This window comes from Carica papaya, chromosome 2, assembly GCF_054855325.1.
Source record: "Carica papaya isolate Zhongbai chromosome 2, ASM5485532v1, whole genome shotgun sequence".
NCBI lineage: Eukaryota > Viridiplantae > Streptophyta > Magnoliopsida > Brassicales > Caricaceae > Carica > Carica papaya.
In genome coordinates this window covers 28,829,280-28,853,525 of record NC_142310.1, presented here as the reverse complement: position 1 = coordinate 28,853,525, position 24,246 = coordinate 28,829,280, and the positions used below count along the sequence as shown (strand labels likewise).

The window sequence follows — 24,246 nt, the reverse complement described above, 5'->3', positions numbered from 1 at the left end:
ACAAAAAAAACAAGTCAAATAGAATGCATATGAACTTACAAAAACAACACTGGGTAACAACTCCTCTTCCACCAAAGATTCAAGCTTTGGAAAAAGAAAAAAATAAACAGAGGGAGTTTACCATAGCTAAAAAGAACATTATTCAGAGAAGATTGGAAGGTGAGGAACGAAAGAAATACATGCAAATCAAATAAAAAACAAAAGAAATTGATGCTGAAAAAAAAAATACAAAAATACTTACCGATCGAGAAGGTGAAGAACGTAAATCAAAAGTAGAATCAAGCACCTAAATTTTGGAAGCAATCAAAGAAGAAGAACAAGCAGATATTGATCGAAGAAGAAGAATATTGGAGCTGTTCAGTCCTCCTTGCGTGTAGCTTGAATGAGGAAAAAATAGAAAATAAGGTTTTTAATTTGTGAGAATAAAAATAAAATTAATTATATTATATGAGGTATAAGAAAAACAAAAAATCTGCTGGTCACATATCAACAATTCGATAGTTTAAAAATTCATTTCAAATTTACCGGTCAGATACCGTTTGTTACAATTAGAAGTTAAAATAAATACGATTTTTCACACATGTGAAATACCATATATTAAAATTCTATCATTTATCATGATCCAAATAGAGTGTAAAAGATTTCTATGTAATTTTACTTTCTACTATTTATATAACAAGAATTTATCATTTTTTTTTAAAATGATATGTTTTTTCTTTTGGATTTCAGAATGTTTATTAAAGCTAACCGGCGGAATTCCGCTTTTAAGCTAAAAAAATTCTGAAGCTTTTGAGCCGCAAAAAGTCGAATCATCCATCGGAGACTTTCCTGCACCGGATTCTTTCTATCATTCAACGTCACCACCTTATCGTCGTCTCTTTTCATTCGCCCCAGACCCTGAGAATGTACTAATCACAGGTTGGTTTTCTGAAGAGTAACTCAGATGGATCAATTTGTTTCTGTTTTTATTCTGTTGGGGAATTAAAATTGTTTCATTGAAAAAGAGTCAAGATGAAAAATTCTGCAGCAGGTGATGAATCTTTTGTTTTGTTTTGGGTACTGCAGACTACGTGTTCGAAGAAATGTCTAAACTGAGATTTCAAATTATCAATCATGTTGGTTTTCCAAAGAACTGCTGAGGTGCTACGAGCTAATTTTCTTTGAGTGGATTTGAAAATGATAATTCTATTTAGTGTTAGATTTATATTGTTAGTTAAAATGTTTCAAGTTAAACTTTTCATAGTTCTTCCACTAGAGGTGGTAGACCAAATGTTTCTGAGAATGGTGCTAGTAGACACGTATGACTTGGTTGAATGGGTCCTTGAATTATGTCTACGTTTACTCTTTTTGGTATTTCGTTGTAGTTAAGCAAGAGAATTGTGTTAAGATACGGTTTTTCTTTTTTGCTTTTAAATAATAGTTGTTTTAATCTGGTTTCTGAGTTGCTTTTTCTTTTTTTTTGGTGCTTTGATTCAAGTTCCGTTTGATTTCTTTTGCTATTTATCTTAAACTTGGTTAAGTTAATGTTTGGTTTTATAAAAATGGCAATCTTTAGTTTCACCCAACAGTGCACCCCTTCAAGACTCTTGTCAAAATTCTTCTACATTAATTTGCTATATTTGATTCTGCAAGTTGACGATTCTCCTTTGCACCATGGTTTTGGACATATAACTGAATAGTTTGATGGGTTCTTAATTAAATATGATTGGGTTCTTTATTTTGATTTTGGCTTCTCGATTAGGGAAAGACTTGTGCGCTTTCTGGTTTTCCTCATAGGTGCTTGGTTATATATGTTTGTGTTGGTTTTCATTTTTTTTACTATTACGATGGCAAAACATACTGTAATTTGGTGTGATATGTATTATTGAAGAGTACCAATGGGGTGCCATCCAAGCAGAAAAGTGCATAAATTACAAACAAGTCAAAATGTCAATTTAAGTTCCCTAGGTCTTCTGCATAATTGAGACAAAAAACAAAGAGTATAGAATTAAACATCCTGAAATTAAACGAAAAAAGTATCTTTCAAGGCTCTTCTATTTCTTTCCTTGAATAGATGATTGACACGGGTTAGTTGAAAATTGTAAAATTAGGAACCTGGGCTTTCGTTACAACTTGGGGCTTTCAATATTCATTCTTGCTCTGTTTGATGATTGTTGATGGGAATAAAATGGTCAATTTGTATTCATGGTTCTGGTTCTATTGTTCTTGAGATTTGATTACTTTAATTTTTCACTAGCTGGGATTTTGTAGAAATAATGCACGATTTCTAAAGTTGATCTAGTTTCCACGTCTTATGCTTAGTTTAAATATATCTTATTGTTTGCATTGATTTAAATATTTGGTGAATAAAAGTCACATTTATAAATTTTCGTCATTATTAGTGTCATAGGTTTCCTTGAAAATTTCACCATGTCATTGATTTCAGCTAAGTTTCAAAATATTTTCTTATAATTACTAATCACACACACGGTTGGTTTTCTGAATAGGGTGAGAATGAGCTTAAAATGTGATTGTTATTTCATGAATAAAGGTCAGTGATGTTTGGTTGACTGGATATGATTGCTGATAAAAGATTGTACGAGTCATCAGTTTGACTTACAGCCTAATTTATTGTCTGTAGCTTCACCATACGCTTATTTTTCATGCAAAAATATCAAAAGATTTAAAAAGAAGTTACAATACACCTATATAAAAACATTTCATTCTCTTCACAACTCATCTGATCTATAACAGCTAGGGTTCTTTTTTTCAACTTGCAAGAACATTTGTTCTAGGTTTTCTCTTCAACCTGCCACAGCTTCTCTTAACTCACTCATCTCCTCAAGCAGCAGAACTTTATTTCATAGCGACAGGCTCTCCTCTAAATTACTGCAGTCGGTTCTCCTCTAAATTATTTCTAAAACTTTTCCTTCGTTTTTTAGTGAAATACTTATTATCTTTTGTTGACTAAAATATTCTGTTGCCTAATTAGTTGTGATATTTTTTTATATGTCGTTTTTATCATAATCTTTCCCATAATGTTGTAATTAATTAAAATCCCTACTATAAGAGTGATTTCCTTATTTGTATATAAGAATTTTGTTTATATATCTTGTCTGTAACACTATAAAATATAAGTGAAAAATAAAGTAAATATTTTTTCAGAAAAATCTATATGGTATTAGAGCAAGGTTATGGTGTTTTAGGAGTTTGATTTCAGGCTTTCTTTCAAATCTTAGAATACTCATACCACCCACCCAAACAGGGTCATAGCTCATTGTCGGCTGGCCGCCCTACTTTGGTGACCGATTTTCGAGAATGTGAGCCACACGCACCGCTAGAAAATTTGCAATCCGGCTCGAAATCGCACGGCTTCTTCCTTTGGCTGTTATCTCTGCTCCACCCCTTCTCCGACCTACTTTTGTGCATGGGCAAGCATGACTCGTCTGATTTCCCACACGGGAAAACACGGTCCTCTGGTTTCTGGTTTCGCGCATCTGTTTTTGTCCTCTAGTCTCTGGTTTCGTGCATTTGTTTTTGTGCAGGGGAAAAGCTTCACAGATCTGGCATATGTTCTCGATTCTGTTCGGTTTCCTCCGCCGCGCAATCTGGTCGTGTCACACTATAACAAGTTTCATGCGGCCGTGCGCAATCTTCGCCCTCCCAACTGCGTGTTGTCGCGCCTTCTCCCAGTAGGTCCATCCGATCTGGTTGCAATCTGTCCTCCCGCAGTGCGCGACTGACATCTGTCTCTGGCTCCACACTTGTCTCTCTCAGATTCGGTTCTGGTTCTTGTCTCCAGTGATCTTCTCTGGTCTCGCAATGTTTTTCGACCTTTGTTGGTACTGGTTCTAATGTTTGTTTTATACTTGTGAGATTCACTACTCGGTATTATTTTTATCTTGTTTCTATTACTAAAAAAATGACAGAAGTAAAAAATTGATTGTTCCTCATTCTGATAACCCCATTACAAATAAGTCTTGTTAAGCTTTATGAAACTAATTATCTTTTGTGATCAAGATTCTGTTTACTATTTATCAAAGTTAGAGGATTGTAGGGTTATATTTATGGTGATGTGAAGAAACTAGATGTCAGTAGTTTGCAATATAATAGATGGAATTTTGAAAACTTTTTAATAATGTCTTGGCTCATTAATTTCATGCAATCTCACATTGCTCGAACATATTTGTTGCTCAATACTGTAGAAAATATATGGAATGCAACATCTCTTACATACTCACAAGTGAAAAATGATGTACAAATTTATGAACTGCGGAGAGGTTCACAGTACAAAATAAGAAGAAATAACTATGTTTCAATATTCTTTTGAACTCAGTGGATTATGATAGGAGTTAGACTATTATCAACATTTTCAAACAAATTGCCCTGGAGATGCAGTCAAATTTTAGAAACTGATAGAAAAAGAGCAAATTTATAAGTTCTTGTTTGATTTGAATGTCGACTATGATCAGATACGGATCCAGATACTTGGTAAGGATCTTCTTTTCTCATTAGAACAAACTTATTCTTATTTTTAGTGAGAAAAAAGTATAAAAAATATCAATGTTTCATATAGCACCAGTTGAGAAAATTGGATTTTGCTCAGTCTGATCAATCCAAAGACCAACGGAATTATGACTATTGTAATAAAGCGAGACATACCAAGGAAATTTGTTGGGAATTGCATGGACGACCAACTAGAGATTGTGTGGGAAGGAAATGTCAACCTATGAGAGCTCAAATAAATTTGGTTGAGGCAAGTGAAGCACCTAAAACAGCAACAGTTGGAGCTTTTTCGACCGAAGAGATTCAAAGTTTGAAGTATATTCTGTTTCAACTTAATTCTTCATCAATTATTTGTGCATCAACTATGGTAAAAATCAGGTATTACTTATTTCCCTCTTATTTCCACTTATGATACTTGGATTATAAACTGTGGAGCTAACAGATATATGATATGCTTTTCCAAAACATTTTTAATCTATTTTTTTGTACTAAAAAGGAAAATGTTCGTATAGTAGATGGGTCATGCACTCCTGTGTTTGGAATAAGTTCTATTAATTGTACCCTAACTATTACACTGTCTTCAGTTTTACATGTGCCTAGTTTTTCTGACAGTTTTTTTATCTATTAGTGCCATTACTAGAGATCTAAACTGTAAAATTAAATTTTTCTCTAATTATTGTATCTTTTAGGATTTTCGAACAGGGAAGATGATTGACACTAATAGACTATAGGATGATTTATTTGTTTTGGATAGAAGTCAGAATTTAATTAGGAATCAAACCACCATTGAGAACAAAGAAGTCAATATGAAAATACTACAATGGCACCAACGATTGGGACATTATTCATTTTTTGTTTTAGAAAAATTATATCCTAATATGTTTAAGAGAACTTTCATGGATTCTTTGTTTTGTGATGCATGAGAACTTACTAAATATAAAAAGAGTTGTTACCATTTGAGTAATAATAGAAGTTCTAGTTCTTTTATGACTATTCACTCTGATGTGTGGGAACTTACTCAAAATATCTCTTTATCTGGTCATCGATGGTTTGTTGCTGTAGAAATTTATGAAAAAATATTTACTTTATTTCCATTATCTTTTTGGTGTTACAAATAACTCATATATATATATATATATAAGAATTTTTAAGTACAAATAAGGAAATTTTTTTATAATAGGGATTTTAAATAATTATAAGAAATTAATAATAAGAGCTATATAAGAAAAAATATTACAATTATTTAGGTAACAAAATATTCATGTCAAGACTCCCCCTCAAGTTGGTGCAAAGATATCACACATGCCCAACTTGCATATCATGTTTTGAAGAGTTTTGTTGTAAAGTCCTTTAATGAAGATATCTGCTGCCTAATTGTTAAAAGATACATGCTATAATTATAAGGAATCATCAACTACTTTATCTTTTACGAAGTGACGATCAATCTCAATATGTTCGTATGGTCATGTTGAATTGGATTTTGGGCAATAGTAATAGTTGTTTTATTGTCGCAAAACAATGATAAACTCCCTTCTTTAAATAATTTTAATTCATTCATTAACTTTTGCAACCATAATAATTTACATACACCTTAAGCCATTATTCTATATTTTGCTTCAGTACTAGAACGGATAACTACACTCTGCTTCTTACTTTTCCATGTAACTAAGTTGCCACCAACGAATTTGCAGTAATCAGTAGTTGACTTTTTATCATCTGGAGATCCAGTCCAATCGACATCTGTAAATGCTTCTATTTTAAGGTGACCATTTCTGGAGAATAGTAAATCTTTTTCTGTTGCAGATTTCAGATATTATAATGTTCGAAAGACATGAAATGAGTTTCGCGAGAATCATGCATGTACTGACTCATTAGACTAACTGCATAAGGTATATCTGGTCTGGTATGTGAGAGATAAGTAAGTCTTCCAACCAATTTCTGGTATCTTTCCATGTCAATTGCTGTACCACTAACAACTTGTAGTTTGTTATTACTTTCAATAGGGGATTCTGCTGGCTTGCAACCCATCATTCCAGTCTCTTCTAATAAGTTTATGATATATTTTTTTTTGAGAAATGAAGGTTCCTTTATTAGATCTGACAACCTCAATTCCCAAGAAGTACTGCAATTTTTCTAAATCTTTAATTTCAAATTCTCGAGTAAGAAATCCCTTTAGTCGAGTCATCTCTTTTGTATCATCTCTAGTCATTATGATATCATTTATATAAATAATGAGAAGAGTGATCCTGCCGTCACAATGCTTAATGAACAGAGTATGATCAACATTGCTTTGCTGATATCCAAAAGAGATTATAACTCTTCTGAATCTTTCAAATCATGCTCTTGGAGACTGTTTTAATTCATACAAGGCCTTCTTTAATTTGCAGACATTCTCTTATGTTCTTTTATTTTCGAATTCAGGTGGAATCTTCATGTATACCTCTTCTTTTAAGTTCCTATGAAAGAAGACATTTTTTACATCAAAATGGTGTAAATCCCAATCAAGATTAGCAGTACATGATAATAATATTCTAATTGTGTTTATTTTTACGACAAGTGCAAAAGTTTCTTGAGTCAACTCCATAGGTTTGAGTATACTCTTTAGCCACTAGTGTAGCTTTATATCTTTCACTCGATCCATTTGCTTTGTGTTTTACAGTGAACACCCACTTACAATCAACCATTCTTTTTTCTTGTGGAGTTGAAACAAACTCTCATGTTTAATTTTTTACTAATGCTTTTATTTATTCAATCATTGGTTCTTTCAATTTGCGATCTTTTAGAGTTTTTTTCTAATCCTGTGAAATAGACATAGAGAAAACATATAAGACAAAAGCTCTATATGAGGGAGATAGAGAGTTACAGGAAACAAAATTAGACACAGAATGTTTTGTACAAGTTCTGATTCATTTTCTAAGAGTAATGAATTTATCAGATAATTCACAAGACAAAGATGACTCACCAGTATCTTCAAGAATTGAAGAAAATTCTTGACCTGGGGTAGACTGCATGAAGACTTTTTTTGTCTTATCTCTCTTTGAATACTTCTTCAAAGAAGTCGTCCGATATTTTTTTCTTGAATAGGATCTTCTGATGTGAAATTCTTCCTCTGAATATGACTGTCAAGAGTGACCAAACTGAGCATCAGCTCTTCCATTTCGCTCTCCCCCTGAAGAGGTGTTGGGTTGGAGCTAAAGTATGATTCAGATTCTCTAAAAGTAGCATCCGTAGTCATAAAGTATTTCCTAAATGCCGGATGATAATACTTGTAACCCTTTTGAGTAGGAGAATATCAAACGAATATACATTTGAGAGCTTGAGGTTTTAGTTTACTCACATTTCTAGCATGACTAAAACAAACACATCCAAACACTTTGGGGGGAACAATATAGGAAATTGTACATTGCAAAACTTCCAGAGAATTTTTAAAATCAAGAACCCGCAAACACATTCTATTAATAAGATAGACAGCTGAGAGAACTGGATCTCCCCAGTAACTTTTAGGTAGATTCATGGTGAATATTAATAACCGAGCTACCTCAAATATGTGTTTGTTTTTTCTTTCAGTAATCTCGTTCTGTTCACTGGTGTAAACACAATTTGTCTGATGAATTATCCCATTATACTCTAAATAGACACAGAATCCACCATGCATATATTTTGTAGCGTTGTCTGTTCTTAAGATTTTAATTTGAGTATTAAACTGTGTACATACTATTTTATGAAATAACTGAAAGGATAGAAACACATCACTTTTTTCCTTTCAACAGATAAATCCATGTTAATTTAGTATAGTAGTCAATGAAAGTAACAGACCATTTATAGTTAGATAAATATGTATTTTGAGTAAGTTCTCAAACATCAGAATGAATGGTTATAAAAGAAATAGGACTTCTATGGTCACTCAAATGATATGAACTTTTATGTTTAGCTAGCTCACATGCATCACAAAATGAGGAATCCATATAAGTTTTTTAAATAATGTGGGATATAATTTTCTAGGGTAAAGAAAGAAGGATGTCCTAATCGTCGATGCAACTGTAGGATTTTACTATTGACATCTGTATCTCCGAAGAGAGATAAGACAGAAAAAGTCTTCATGCAGTCTACCCCGGGTCAAGAATCTTCTTCAATTGTTGAAGATACTGGTGAGTCATCTTTGTCTTGTGAATTATCTGATAAACTCATTACTCTTAGAAAATGAATCAAAACTTGTACTAAACATTCTGTGTCTAATTTTGTTTCCTGTGACTCTCTATCTCCCTCATATAGAGCTTTTGTCTTATATGTTTTCTTTATGTCTATTTCACAGGATCAGAAAGAAACTCTAAAAGATCGCAAATGGAAGGAACCAATGATTGAAGAAATAAAAGCATTGGTAAAAAATTAAACATGAGAGTTTGTTTCAACTCCACAAGAAAAAAGAATGGTTGATTGTAAGTGGGTGTTCACTGTAAAACACAACGCAAATGGATCGAGTGACAGATACAAAGCTTGGGAAATACCAATAGAGAAAGAACAATACCCAATTGCTAATTTCAACGAGATAGAAAAAATTCAAAGGATGCCAAAAAATGCTCTAACACCAATGGAGACAAAAAATGCTACAAGATCAGAGGAGATCACCGGAGACAAGACTAGAGCCGGATCTGAGAGAGATAAGTCTGGAGTCGGAGACAGAGGTAGGCGAGCGCTGCAAGAGGCCAAATCACGACCGAATTATGGCAAAAAAATAAACAGACCCGCTGGTGCTCGGCCAGATGTGGTCGCACAGCAGAAGAGAACAGCAGCTGCGCATGATCCCGTAAGACGGAGCCGTGAAATAGGACCCGTGTGGGAATGGAGAAATCGCGCCGAGAGCCGTGCGCAAACCAAGACAGATGTGTCGGGGAGATGCACGAATGGAGAAACCACGCCAACTGAGTCTGCGATGCGCGAACTAAGGTTGTGCGGGTTGGATCGAGCGCGACTCAGAGAGATATGATCTGAGTCTGCAATGCACGGCTGGGGCAAGGAGAACCAGATGCTGTGCAGGTTGGGTCAGGCGTGAAACAGAGAGATGGCCTGCGCGAATCAAAGAGATAGTCGAAGGAGAAGCAGCGGTCGGGCGAACAATCATGTGCGACTGGAGCAAGGGGATCGGGTATGGCGGAGACGCTCACCAGAGAAGGGCTGCAGGCTGGTGACGAGTCTAAGACTTCGTTTGGTGGGTGTTGAGAATATTCTAGGGTTTGAAAGAAATCCTAAAAATTAAAACTTCAAAATACCCTTATTTTGATCTGATACCATGTAGAAATTTATGAAAAAATATTTACTTTATTTCCACTATTTTTTTGGTGTTTCAAATAACTTATATATACAAGAATTGCTAAATACAAATAAGGAAATTTTTCTTAAAATAGAGATTCTAAGTAAATATAAGAAATTAATAGTAAGAGCTCTGTAGGAAAAAATATCACAATTATTTCGACAACAAAATATTCATGTTAACAGTTACTTTTATTGATTGTTGTACTAAATTAACATGAATTTACTTGTTGAAAGCAAAAATTAATGTTTTTTCATACTTTCAATTATTTTATAAAATGATATGTACACAGTTTGATACTGAAGTTAAATTCTGATAACTGACAATGGTACAGAATATATAGATAGTTGATTATATGTTTACTTGGAGTCAAATGGGATAATTCATTAGATAAGTTGTGCTTATACCAGTGAACAAAATAAGATTGTTTAGAGAAAAAAAAGACGCATAATGAAGTAGTTCGATCATTAATTTTTACTATGAATCTACCTAAAAATTAATGGGAGATGCAGTTCTCTCAGCTGCCTATCTTATTAATAAAATACTTTTACGAATTTTCGATTTTAGAAGTCATCTGAAGGTTTTGTAAGCAAAAAGTTCTTATTTTGTTCTCCCAAAAGTGTTTGAATGTATTTGTTTTGTCCATACTAGAAATGTGAGTAAGTTGAAATCTAGAGCTTTCAAGTATGTATTTGTTGCATATTTTTCTTACTCAAAAAAGTTACAAGTATTATCATTCACTATGTAGAAAATATTTATGAATGTTACTTTTAGAGAATCTGAGTCATACTTCAGCTTAAACCCAACACCTCTTCAGGGGGAGAGTGAGAAGGAAAAAGTGATATCTAGTTCGGTAACTCTTGACAGTCATATTCAGAGAGAGAGTTATATTTCAAAAGATCTTATTCAAGGAGAAAATATTGGATGTCTGGATAAACTAGACTTGAAAAGCTATTTAAGGAGAGATAAAGCAGAAAAAGTCATCATGCAGTCTATTTCAGATCAACAATCTTTTTTAGTTCCTAAAAATATTGGTGAGTTATCTTTATCTTTTAATTTATTTAATAAATCCATTATTCTTAGAAAAGGAATTGGGACTTGCACTAAGCATCCCATGTCTAATTTTGTTTTCTATGATTCTCTATCTTCCTTCTATAGAGTTTTTGTTTTCTGTTTCCTTTGTATATATTTCAGAGGATTGACGAGAAGTTATAGGAGATCCCAAATGGAAGGAAGCGATGATTGAATAGATGAAAAATGAAACATGGTAGTTTGTTTCACCTCTACAAAAAAAGAAGATAATTGGTTGCAAATGGGTATTCACTGTAAAACATGAAGTAGACAGGTCGATTGAAAGGTACAAAGCTAAACTAGTGGGTAAAGAGTTTACTCAGACCTATGGAGTTGATTATTAAGAGACCTTTGCACCTGTCGTGAAAATGAATACAATTAGAATTTTACTATCCTGTGCTGCTAATCTTGATTGGGACTTACATCAGTTTGATGTCAAAAATGCTTTTATCTATGGGGACTTATAGGAAGAGGTATACATGTAAATTTCTCCTGTATTTGAAGATGAAAGAATACAAGAAAATATTTGCAAATTAAAGAAGGCCTTATATGGATTGAAGCGGTCTTTTAAGAACATGATTTGAAAGGTTTAAAAGAGTGATGATCTCTTTCGGATATCAATAAAGTAATGCTGATTATACCCTATTCATTTAGTACTGTGAGGGTATGGTCACTCTTTTAATTGTTTATGTAGATGATATTATGGTGACTGGAGATAATATAAAGGAGATGTTTCGATTAAAAGAACTTCTTGCTTGAGAGTTTGAAATCAAGGATATAAAAAAATTGTAGTACTTATTGGGAATTGAAGTTGTCAGATCTAATACAGGAATCTTCATTTTTCATATCCTAGATTTACTAAAAGAGACTGTTATGATGGGTTACAAGCTAGCATAATCCCTCATTGAAAATAATCATAAATTATAAGTAGATAGTGTACATCAGTTGACATGTGAAGATATCATAAATTAGTTGAAAAATTCATTTATCTCTCACATATCAGACTCGATATAACATATGCAGTTATCCTAGCGAATCAGTACATGTATGATCATCGCGAGACTCACTTACATGCCGTCTTTCGCATATTACGATACTTGAAATCTGCATCAGGAAAAAGTTTATTCTTCTCTAGAAATGACCACCTTAAGATAGGCTCTCCTCTAAATTATTTCTAAAACTTTTCTTTTGTTTTTTAATGAATACTTATTATCTTTTGTTGATTAGAATATTTTGTTACCTAATTAGTTGTGATATTTTTTTCTATATAGTTCTTATCATAATCTTTTCCATAATGTTAGAATTAATTAGAATCTCTATTATAAGGGTATTTTCTTTATTTGTATATAAGAATTTCGTATATATACCTCGTCTGTGACACCATAACATACAAGTGAAAAGTAAAGTAAATATTTTTTTTTGAAAAATCTACATCTTTTATCTCTATATCGGAGTTAGGAGACATGGTTTTGGGTTTGTGAATAGAGGAGTTAGATCTGAGAGTAATAAAAGCATGGTATAGTATTAAATGTTGTCTAAATAGTGTTTTATGGAGAATTGCTGCTTTTTGTATCTTTCCAGAGCTTGCTGCTCTGTCACTCTGGCTCCACATTCCATCTGTTCTGAAGATTTCTGTTGCTGATTGGTCTCCCTACTGCTGCTTTGGGAAATGAATGCAATTGTTTTTTTGTTTTGTATTAGTCTTGATGCTGCTCAATACACACTTTCCACCGAAAGTCAGATCCTGCCTGAACGTCTCTGTTTCCTTATCTCTTCGCTGTCACAGAAACCACCACCTGCAAAAAATCCATCAAACCTCTTTTTGTTTTGCATAATTCCAGCTCAGGGTCAGTTCTCTTCACAAGCTGAGCTGAGAGATTGGTGGCTTCTCCTTCTAGTTAAGGTCTTCTTTCTCTTTATTTTCTTCTTTCCCTTTTTTGTGATTACTTTTCATGGTTTTCTTTTGTTTTCTCTGATTTGTTCATATGCTAATGTGAAATGCTGGCTGTTTTAGACCTACCTTCAGTATTATGCAGCTTTCCTATATTTTTTTTGAGAATAAAAAATGTAAGCTGCTTCCTATTTTTTCTGAGAATAAACAACCTAAGCAGCTTTCTTATGTGGTTTAGATTCTTAGTTTTCATTATCCTCTACACCTGTAGGTGGTAATGGATTCTGAAGTCCACAGATTCTAGAATCTAGGTATAGTTTTCCTCATTCCTGTTCTTAGTCATTCTAAGATTGTTACATTGATTTGACTGTTTTATTTAGCTCTAAGTTCTCTTTTTGTTATTGTCACTGGGTTTCTGGGCTAATACAAATGTTGATTCTACCTGGTCTTTGGAAGAAGAAATGTTGGCAGTTTGGGGGTTGTGTGGGAGTCGATTGAGAAAACTAATTCTACTTCATAAATTGTTGGTATACAAGTTGTAGAAATATTAGGAATAAGTTATATTTACTGTTACTGCTTTTTGTTTTTGTTAGACAACCAGACACCGTAACAGAATACTAGCTGTCATTTGGTAGGGAAAGTTATTAATTTGTTTTTTCCCTTCTGTTTTGCCTATAAAATGAGGCACTAATTATTGATGTAATAAGATGAAAAAATGAATTTTTTCTACTCCCAAAATCTTCATGGTATCAGAGCATACCTGATCCAAATTCTTCAGCATCCCTCTTGCATTCAATAGGCAATGGATGAACATACTTCTTCTTCGCCCCAAGTCCTTTCGAGCTCCTATCTTCCAGTGCCTGATAGCCATGCTCTCGTTGATTAGGCTCCTTTCGTTACTGGCCATCGACTAAATGACAGTAACTATCTACAATGGTCGTCCTCGGTGTTAATGTTCATCCGAGGGAAAGGTCGTGACGAATATCTCACTGGAGAGGTCTCACCACCTCCCATGAATGATCCAAATGCTCGGGCATGGAAAGTAGAGAACAATCTTGTTATGTTTTGGTTGGTGAACTCAATGACTACTGAGATTGGAGAAAATTTTCTCCTTTATGAGACTACGCACGATATCTGGGTCGTAGCCCGTGAGTTCTACTCCACTCGTGATAATACTTCGGCCATCTTCGAAGTCGAAGTAAGTCTTCACGACCTGTACCAAGGAGAAAAGACAGTAACTCAATATTATAATTTTCTTACCCAAAAATGGCAGCAGCTTGACGCTTTTGAGGAACATGCTTGGAGCTGTCCCGAGGATGCCAGGAGATTCCGAAGCATCATGGAACAGAAACGAATATTCAAATTCCTCTTCGGACTGAACAAATATCTCGACGAGGTAAGAGGACGCATCCTTGGAACCAAACCTCTCCCGAACATCAGAGAGGTGTTCTCTGAGGTGCGACGCGAAGAAAGCAGGAAGAAGGTGATGATGGGTGAATCGCGACTTAGCCCTAACCTGCTGAAAGCAGTTCTCTCTCACTCGAGGCTGGTGTAGCTCTCACAAGTTGGGTGACTGAGCGGAAGGGACGACCATGTTGCTTTCTGTTTTTGGAAAGACCATGAGCAGGAGACTCATCGGGTCAATTTTGTCTCAATTGAGGAGGAATCAACTGCAGCCGTTCCTACTAAAAGTCCTCTATTAGTCCTGAACAGATCATCCTCCTCTAGAAAATGTTTTCTCCCAATATGGTTCTCGGTAATGCTTCCACAGCTCACAAAGGTAATTTTTCTGATTTCTCAACTTATTCCTCAAAAAGGGAATGTAGATTATTGACTCGGGTGCTTCCAACCATATGACTGGAGATATCTCACTATTTAAGAAATACAGTAAATATAGAGGTAAATTTTCAGTTAAAATTGCTGATGGCTCTAGTTCTCAAGTTGAAGGAATAACAATAATTGCACTGTCACCTAAGTTAATTTTATATTCTGTGCTATATGTTCCAAATTTGGATTGCAATCTCCTGTCAATAAGCAAATTATCATAGGACTTGAATTGTGTAGTCACATTTAACTTTAAACTATGTGAATTTCAGGACTTAAATTCAGGGAAGACGATTGGCAATGCTAGTATGGATTCTGGTCTTTATCTACTACAACCTGACAATTCTTCTCTTAGGAGACAAACTCATAATGTAGTATGTACTAATTCTGAATCTGTAAACAATTTAAATAGTTTTGCCCCATTATGTCATGGCATTACCGTTTAGGACATTCTAATTTCTTGTACTTGGAAAAGGTATTTCTTACTTTGTTTCAAAATAAAAATCCAATTTTCTTTCAGTGCGAAGTATGTCAACTGTCCAAACATATTCGAAATTTATTTTCCAATTCAGTTTACAAACTCACAAAACCTTTTTCATTAATTCATAGTGATGTATGGAGTCTCTCTTGGGTTACTAATATCATTGGAACAAAATGGATTGTATTTTTTGTTGATGACCACACTACAATCACTTGGATCTTTCTCATGAAAGAAAAATTTGAAGTTGGCTAAATTTTTCAAAAATTTGACACTAGGATTCAAAATCAATTTTCTACTAAAATTCAAGTATTGAGATCAGACAACGGGTGTGAATATTTTGAAACCATTTTGAGTCAATATTTTTCTGACCACGGCATTATTCATCAAAGTTTCTGTGTTAATACCCCACAACAAAATGGCATAGCCGAACGAAAAAATAAACACTTTCTTGAAGTAGCTCGATCAATCATGTTCACTGTCCACATTTCAAAATTTCTTTGGGGAGAGGTTGTTCTCACCGCTGCATACTTGATAAACCGCATGTCCTCCCGAACTCTCGCATTTCAAACACCTTATGATACACTTTTAAAGGCCTTTCCACAATCTATATCCTTCATACCTTTCCCTACAAAGTTTTTGGTTGTTCAGCTTATGTCCATGTTCATACTCACCTTAGGGGTAAACTTGACCCAAGGGCCATTAAATGTGTTTTTGTTGGATATTTACCAAGTAAAAAAGGATACAAATATTTTTGTCTCAGGATCCATCGTTTCTACAACACTATGAATGTTACTTTTTTTGAAAATCAGTCATTCATCCCACTACTGATATTCAGGAGGACAATATTAATCAGAAATATCAAGTATGGGATGTAAGTACACCACCTCTCACCTCTCGTCCCCTCACTATTCCCGAGTTCTCATCAAATTTTTCTGAAAACAGTATCAAAGAGTTTGAATCTGAACCTGTACCTACTACTATAACCTGTACACCACCTCTCACCTCTCTTCTCCTTACTATTCCCGAGTCCTTATCAAATTTTCCTGAAACCAGTATCAAAGAGTCTGAACCTGAACCTATACCTACTACTATTAACAAAGAGTTACGTGTGTATATTAGGAGAAATAAAACTCCAGTTGATAAAGATTTTGAACCAACTACACATTGCCATGAGTCTATTTCAGTTCCAAGCAGTAAGGACATATCAAGTAATGAGTTTTCAGGCACAATTTCTGATACTGTTACCATTACTAACCATGATATTGAGTTACCTATTGCCTTGCGGAAAGGAACTCGATCTTGTACTAGACACCCTAGACAGGATTATGTTTCATTCAACAACTTGTCTTTAAAGTATTATTCATATGTAAGTAAGCTTGATGGCAGCTCCACTGAATCTAAAACAATTCATGAAGCTCTTGTACTACCAGAGTGGAGAGATGCTATTCAAGAAGAGATCAGATCTCTAGAAAAGAACAAGACTTGGGAATTGACAAAACTTCCACCTAGAAAACATAAAGTGGGGTGCAAATGGGTATTCACTATAAAACGCAATCCTGATGGAAGTGTGAATCGGTACAAATCTCGTCTAGTGGTTAAATATAACGGCCCCGAAAATTGAAAAGAAAATATATAATAATTTAAGTGCGGAAGCGAAATAAAAGGTTAAAGTTTACATTCCTTACACAATAACTTAAAAGTACTAAACAAACAGTTCGGAATGAATTCTTTGAAAGAAACACGAGAAATAAGAAAAGTAATGGAAAATAGAAAGTATCTAGCATCTACTCGTAATCTTCATGCGGATCGGGCTCTGGAATCAGGTCCTTTTGATCTGAAATGGTTAAATAAAGAATGAGTTACATTAGCCCAGTAAGGATATCACACTATATCACCCGCAAAGAAGCAAATGTTGGTATAAAATCAAAAACTACTAATGGAGCACTAAATTTAAACCAATACATTTATTATTAAAAATAAAACTATTTACCGTTCACTTACCATAGTGAAATTTATGAAAACAACCTATAGAGAAAATAATACCATATAGTTCATAACTTTATGAACAATCAGAACATAGAACATATCATAGATTAATATCCATTAACAATAAATCAAATCATAACTGTTTCTCATTTCACCAGCCTACTAGTATCCATGGGAGTTCATAGGGATGTCTCCGCTACACGTGAATCATTTCCTTTAACAATGTCAATTACAGGACCGTCTCCATACCCAGTCCGGTATGAGTGCCAAGACATTAAAGCTCAATACCCCGTTCGGTATGAGGGTGAAGCGGGCTGTCCCTATACCCTGTCTAGTATGAGTGTCAAATTATCAAGTCTCCATACCCCGTCCAGTATGAGACAACGTTCACGGTAGGGTTCCCCATGTACTCGGTTCATCCACAATTTTCCAGGATATCTAGTAAGACTACCATTCCATCTGTTTATTTGATCACACCCCTTTCTTGTTCTCCTTTAGTCTTCATTACCAAATCAAACATAATCACATAAACATGCATATGAAAATGCAATCATGTCTCAAATCCCAAATCAAACAATGGTCAGATAAGACAGTAATACATGCATTTAAACCATAAAATAGATAAATCAAATACTATCATGTTTTTAGACTAAAATAAATTAACAGAGAACATTGTCCGGTTCGGGCTCCATTAGCAATCCGTAATTAGTTGTGCACATCTATTTAATTTGTATAAAATACTGTATTATTATTTATTTAAACTTCAATTCTATGATAAGGAATAGGGTGAGGGGTTCTTATTCGATTTGATGCCGAAAAGCTAAACGGTTTACTGCTCCTATATGCAATCCCTGAGTTCCTTGAATTTTTCTCTGCGAACTGAAATGCACTTATAATACTTACAAATATTCCAAATAAACCCAAAATCAGTCCCAGGGCTTGCTCGACCAATTTTGGAAATCCGACACGGTGGTTCCGCAGTGCTCCGGCGACGGTACCGTCGCCCGCGGCGGTGGTTCGCCTTGAGTCGGCCATTTTTGGCCGAATTCGGCCGATTTTGTATCGATTCCTACGAGCACACATGCTAAAGGGCCTCGGTGGGCCCAAAAAGACACGAAAAACAGAAACTCACCAACGGCTGGGCTCTCCGGTGGGCGGCTCCTCCGGCTCACATTGCGGTTGGGTGTTTCGCTTCGGTCAACCTGTAGAGAAGAAAACAGTGAAAAAATTACGCGAAATGGGAATCGGGAAGGGCCTCATTGGAGGCGGTTTGTGAAATTTCCTGCGGCGGCAGTGCCGGGCTTCGTCGGCTTTTTCGATCAATTGGTCGGTTCTTTCACTCCGATTTGGCCATGGGTGGGTTAAAAATTGAATTTCGTGCAAAAAGAAATTTTTACCTTTTTTGGCGGTCGGAAAGGGTTCCGGTGCGGCGGCGTGTGGCGGCGGTCGGCTCGGCGGCAGTCGGCTCGGCGGCTTGGTTGTCTTCTCCGGCGAGGGGTTCTGGCGGCTAGGGTTAGGGTTTGGGTGCGGAAGAGGTTATTTATACTCATCTGCTTTTGATTTGGGCCGTCTATCGCGTTTGATCTGAACTGTCCGATCGCGATTAAATAAGGAGTAAATCTGGGCCGTTCATCGCGATCCAATCTGAGCCGTCCGTGCGCGATTCACTCTTGGCCGTCCGTGCGCGCGGGAACGGACCTCAGCTGTTCGATCGCGCGCACGCGGATCACCCACGTGGCATCCCGTGTCAACATTTCTGCCACTTGGTGCGTCCTGGTTGGTCGGGGCTGCTGACCGGACGTTTGACGTGGCAAATTTTTTCTAAATTGTATTTTGACCATTGGTTTTTAATTTTTCTATCAAAAACACTCCCTGAATCCAATTTTTTCAAAATTATTTTCAATTTAATCATTAATAAATTTTATCTTTTTTTTTTTTCATTAAATTAGAATAAAATAAAATATAATAAAATAAATAAATAAATAAATAAATAAATAATTATATTTACTTATAAAAAATGAAAAAAAAAAGTTTTGGTGGGTGTTACATTGAAGGCTTCACTCAGTTCTATGGGATAGACTATCAGATGACATTCGCCCCAGTGGGTAAGTATAACACTATTCGGGTATTACTCTCTCTTGTTTCTAATCTTGATTGGTTTTTCTATCAACTTGATGTAAATAATGCATTTTTCATTGGTGATTTGGAAGAAGAGGTATACATGGAAGTCCCTCTGGGCCTTGAGATCACATATGAATCTCACAAGGTGTGCAAACTCAGAAAGATACTCTATAGTTTAAAACAATCTTCGAGAGTTTAGTTTGACAGATTTACCAAACCAGTCAAACATATGGGGTATGAACAGTGTCAGTCTGATCATACTTTGTTTGTCAAGAATAGTGCCTCTGGTAAGAAAGCGATCCTGATTGTTTATGTTGATAATATTATTTTAACAGGTGATAACATAAAGAAAATTTAGAAACTCAAAACTTTTTTTGCCATAGAGTTTGAGATAAAAGATCTTGGAGCATTCAGGTATTTTCTGTGAATAGAATTTGCTTGATTTAAAAAGGGAATATATGCGTCACAACAGAAATATGTTCTTGACCTGCTGAAAGAAACAGGGATGTTTGGGTGTAAACCAACAGAAACACCAATGGAAACGACTACAAAAATTGAATTTAAAACCAATGGCAAGCCAGTTGATAAAGAAAGATATCATAAACTTGTGGGCAAACTTATTTATCTCGCTCATACTAGATCTGACATCAGTTTTGCTGTAAGTACTGCAAGTCAATTCATGAACCAACCTACTAATGATCATATGAATATAGTATATCGGATCCTAAGATATCTTAAGAAAACTCCAGAACAAAGATTATTTTTTTAGAAAACAATGAACAGGAATATTGAAATCTATACAGATGCAGATTGGGCGGGTTCTGTAACTGACAGAAAATCTACATCTGGGTACTGTACTTATGTTTGGGGAAACTTAGTCACTTGGCGGAGTAAAAAACAATCTGTTGTGTCACGAAGTAGTGCAGAAGCTGAACTTCGGTCACTTGCTCATGGAATATGTTAGGAGGTTTGGTTAAAAAAGATTCTAATGGAAATAAAATTCTTGGTTATTACTCCCATGAAAGTATGGTGCGACAATTAATCAACAATCAGTATAGCTAAAACTTCTGTACATCATGATCGAACTAAACACGTGGAGATAGATAGGCACTTCATCAGAGAGAAGATTGAAGATCAAACCATTATAATACTCCATGTTCCTAGTAGTCAACAAAGTGCAGATATTTTAACAAAAGCACTTATCAAAAGACACTTCAACGAATTGATATTCAATCTAGGCTTACTCAACATTTACGTAATCTAGATTGAGGGGGAGTATAGAAATATTAGGAATAAGTTATATTTATTGTTACTGCTTTCTGTTTTTGTCAGACAACCAGGCACCGTAATAGAATGCTAGCTGTCATTTGCTAGGGAAAGTTAATTTGTTTTTTCCCTTCTGTTTTGTCTATAAAATGAGACACTGATCATTGATGTAATAAGATGAAAAAATAAGTTTTTCCTACTCTCAAAATCTTCACAAGTCTCTTTCTGCTTTTTGCTGGCCTAATTTTGGGATTTTTTTGCTTTCATGTATTTTCGTAAATGATTGTTTACGTGTTTGAACACTCTCTGATATTTTGCTCTCAATATGTAATGCTTTATATTTAATTTGAGCTTGGCTTATGGTTCCTGTATATGAGTGCATGGCCTTGCGTAGGTTGTTTTAAGATATGAATTTTTGTGTTGGAAGCTGGCTTATATTTATGTAAAGCTTGCTTATTTAGGATTTCTTAGGGGCTCCAATCATGATTGTTTGAATTTTATCCGTCATGATTGCTAAAATTTCATCCCTCTCAAGGATGATTCATGTGATCACTTGGACGCCCACTGAAAATGATATTTACTCTGTCACAAGGTATGACTACAACTTTTAAAGGGTCAACTGAAATTCAGCGTGAAATTTTAGCTATATGGTTTATTCCTACATCCTTATTTCCTTCTGAAGTTTTTTTCTTTGCGTCAAAACATGATTACTCCTACAGAAATCATGCCTGCACATTATAAAAATTTATTAAGCAATATTTTTTTTTATCCATTTATGAGTCATTCGGTTAATTTATTTATTTATTTGTTTATTTTTATTTAGGAGAGCCTTATATATTCTCAATGATAGTGTGAAGTGCTTGCATGCACACCAGTAGAAGCCAATCCGAGCTCTGATTAACAAAGACAGAGAATGTTGAATGCCATGAGGGTGAGATGGCCAAAGGTTTTAACACCAACTCACCTCTCTCAAATCATAAGGAACCAAAAAAACCCACTAACAGCCCTGCAACTATTCAAGGAAGCAAAAGAAAAATACCCGAATTATCATCACAATGGCTCTGTCTATGCAACCATGATTGGCATCCTTGGAAATGCGGACAGAATTACTGAAATGAAAGAAGTGATTGAGCAAGTGAAAGAAGATTCTTGTGCTTGTAAAGATTCAGTTTTTGCATCAATAATACAGACATTTTCAAGAGCTGGAATGCTAAACGAGGCTGAGACTCTTTTCAAGAAACTTCATCAATTTAACTGCATCAGTTGGACTCAATCTTTCAACACTCTTTTGCGGGAAATGGTGAAAAAGTCGAGACTTGAGAGTGCCTATCATCTTTTCTCAGAGAATTCTTATGGATGGGAGGTGAAATCTAGGGTGCAGTCTTTAAATTTGCTTATGGGGGCTCTTTGTGAACGTAACCGCTCTGATTTGGCATTGCAAGTTCTACAAGAGATGAATTATCAGGGTTGCTATCCAGATAGGGAAAGTTATCAAGTCTTGATGAAGGGATTGTGTGGAGATGGGAGGTTGCACGAGGCAACACATTTATTGTATTCAATGTTTTGGAGGGTCTCACAGAAGGGCAGTGGTGAGGATGTTGTGATCTATAGAATACTTTTAGATGCTTTGTGTGATAATGGAAAAGTTGAAGAGGCTTTGGAGATACTTGTTAAAATCTTAAGGAAGGGGCTAAAGGCTCCAAAACGCAGTTATTGTCGTCTTGATCCTAGTCAGTTTAGTAACTGCAAGGATACAGAGGGCACAAAGCTTTTAATTAATGAAGTTCTGATTAGAGGGATAATTCCTAGTTTGGCCAGTTACAGTGCTATGGCGATTGATCTTTATAATGAAGATAGGGTTATTGAAGGTGATATGGTGCTGTACAAAATGCGCAATAGAGGCTTTTGGCCAACCCCACAAATATACGAAGCAAAGATGGCTGCATTGTGCAAGGATGGTAAAGTTGAAGAGGCATTGAAAGTAGTTGATGAAGAGAGGGCAAAAGGGTACTTGGTTCCAAATGTTAGAATATATAATATTCTAATGAAAGGTCTGTGTGATGAAGGGAAGTCGGCACTGGCTGTTGAATACCTGAAGAAAATGGCTAAGCAGGTCGGCTGTGTTGCTAACAAGGAAACTTATGATATTTTAGTGAATGGACTATGTTCCAATGGTAGATTTCTTGATGCAAGCCGAGTTTTGGAGGAGATGTTGATAAAATCATATAGGCCTTGTCTCGAAACATATAACGTTCTGATAGGGGGTCTTTGCTCCGTGCAGAGGCTGTATGAAGCTGTGATGTGGGTGGAAGAGATGGTTAGCCAGGGTTTGCTGCCAGAGATTTGTGTTTGGCGGTCTTTGGTTTCATCTGTGTGCTGCAATGCAAGTGATCTTGATAATTGTTATGAAACCTTAAATCATCCGAGTAGTGTGTCCTAGCTGATTTCTGTATCAGTTGATACTTGTTTTAGCCTTTACCTGATATGTACTTTTATAGCTTTGAACTTGTAAATTAACTTCCAAGTTTTTCAAATTAATTAATTAATTATGGCCATGTTTATATAAATTCTTTTTTTTTTATTTTCACTTTTTAATTAACATTTATTATATTTACAGAATCATGGAAGTTTGAGTTAATAATAAAAAGAATAATGGTCAAAATTATGATGAAATTGAAAATTTTACATTTTTTAGTACTTATTCAGAAAATTATTTTGTTTATATTTTAATTAATTTACAAATTAAGTTTTTATTGTGTATTATGTACAGAATATAAATTTTAACTTTTTTCTGTTAATATAAAAATAACAAAATATTTTTCTATAAATAATAATATAAAAGTAAAGTAATTCTAATAAAATATTTAAAAAATATTATCTTTAAATCTAATAAAACAATTTCAATATTGTATTTGAAGTAAAACTGCAAAAAATCTATACACGGTAAAAAATTCTAAAATTAAATTAAAAATATTGTAACGACCTCGGAAATCCAAAAGAAAATATATACTAATTTAAATGCGGAAGCGAAATAAAAAGTTAAGGTTTACATCCCTTACACAATAACTTAAAAGTACTAAACAAATATCATGGAATGAAATTTCTGAAAGAAACACGAGAAATGAGAAAAGTAAAGAAATATGTAAAATATTTAGTATCTACTCGCAGTCTTCTTACGGATCGGGCTCGGGAATCAGATCCTCTTGATATGAAATAGTTAAATAAAGAATGAGCTACACTAGCCTAATAAGGACATCACACTATATCACCGTCACAGAAGTAAAGGTTGGTAGAAAATCAAAACAACCAATGGAGTATTAGATTTGAACCAATACATTTATTTAAACTAAACCATTTACCCTTTTACTTACTATTGGGGAATTTATAAAAATAAATTATAGAAGCAATAATATCATACAGACCATAACTTCATGCACGACCACCAACATAAAATATATCATAAATTCACATTTATTAACAATAGACGAATTCGTAACCATTTCTCGTTTCACCAGCTTACTAGTATCTATAGGAATCCATAGGAGTGTCCCTGCTACACGTGAACCCTTTTCTTTAACAGTCTTAATTACATAGCCAACCCTATACCCTGTCCGGTATGAGTGCCAAGATATTAAATCTCGATACTCCGTCCGGTATGAGGGCGAAGTGGGCCGTCCCCATACCCCGTTCGGTATGAGTGCCAAATGACCAAGTCTTCATACCCCGTCCGGTATGAGACAACGTTCACGGTAGGGTTCCCTATGAACTCAGTCCGTCCACCATCTCCTAGGATATCTAGTGAGGCTGTCATCT

The 24,246-nt window shown here is 34.9% G+C and overlaps 1 protein-coding gene across 20 annotated transcripts; it reads left to right on the top strand.

Moving 5' to 3' along the window:
* Positions 1-616: 616 nt before the first annotated feature.
* On the top strand, positions 617-23,000 carry LOC110819907 (pentatricopeptide repeat-containing protein At1g05600-like). Of its 20 annotated transcripts, none has more exons than XR_015817214.1 (5): positions 648-918; positions 1,066-1,140; positions 4,316-4,470; positions 4,556-4,863; positions 8,530-8,791. XR_015817214.1 is itself a non-coding variant. In XM_088213902.1 (4 exons), exon 4 carries the CDS (start codon positions 21,347-21,349, stop codon positions 22,871-22,873), a length of 1,527 nt encoding a protein of 508 aa, XP_088070028.1. In that variant the 5' UTR covers positions 687-918; positions 4,316-4,470; positions 4,556-4,863; positions 21,257-21,346; the 3' UTR covers positions 22,874-23,000. The 20 variants fall into 20 exon arrangements, 13 of the variants coding, with proteins under 13 accessions (XP_088070028.1, XP_088070035.1, XP_088070034.1 ...); XR_015817216.1 differs by lacking the exon at positions 8,530-8,791 and adding an exon at positions 6,177-8,480; XR_015817215.1 differs by lacking the exon at positions 8,530-8,791 and adding an exon at positions 5,240-6,170.
* The last annotated feature ends 1,246 nt before the right edge of the window (positions 23,001-24,246 follow it).

Bases quoted from the DNA above. Each gene is read 5' to 3' on its own strand.
- LOC110819907 (XM_088213904.1), top strand. From the start codon at position 21,347: ATGTTGAATGCCATGAGGGTGAGATGGCCAAAGGTTTTAACACCAACT.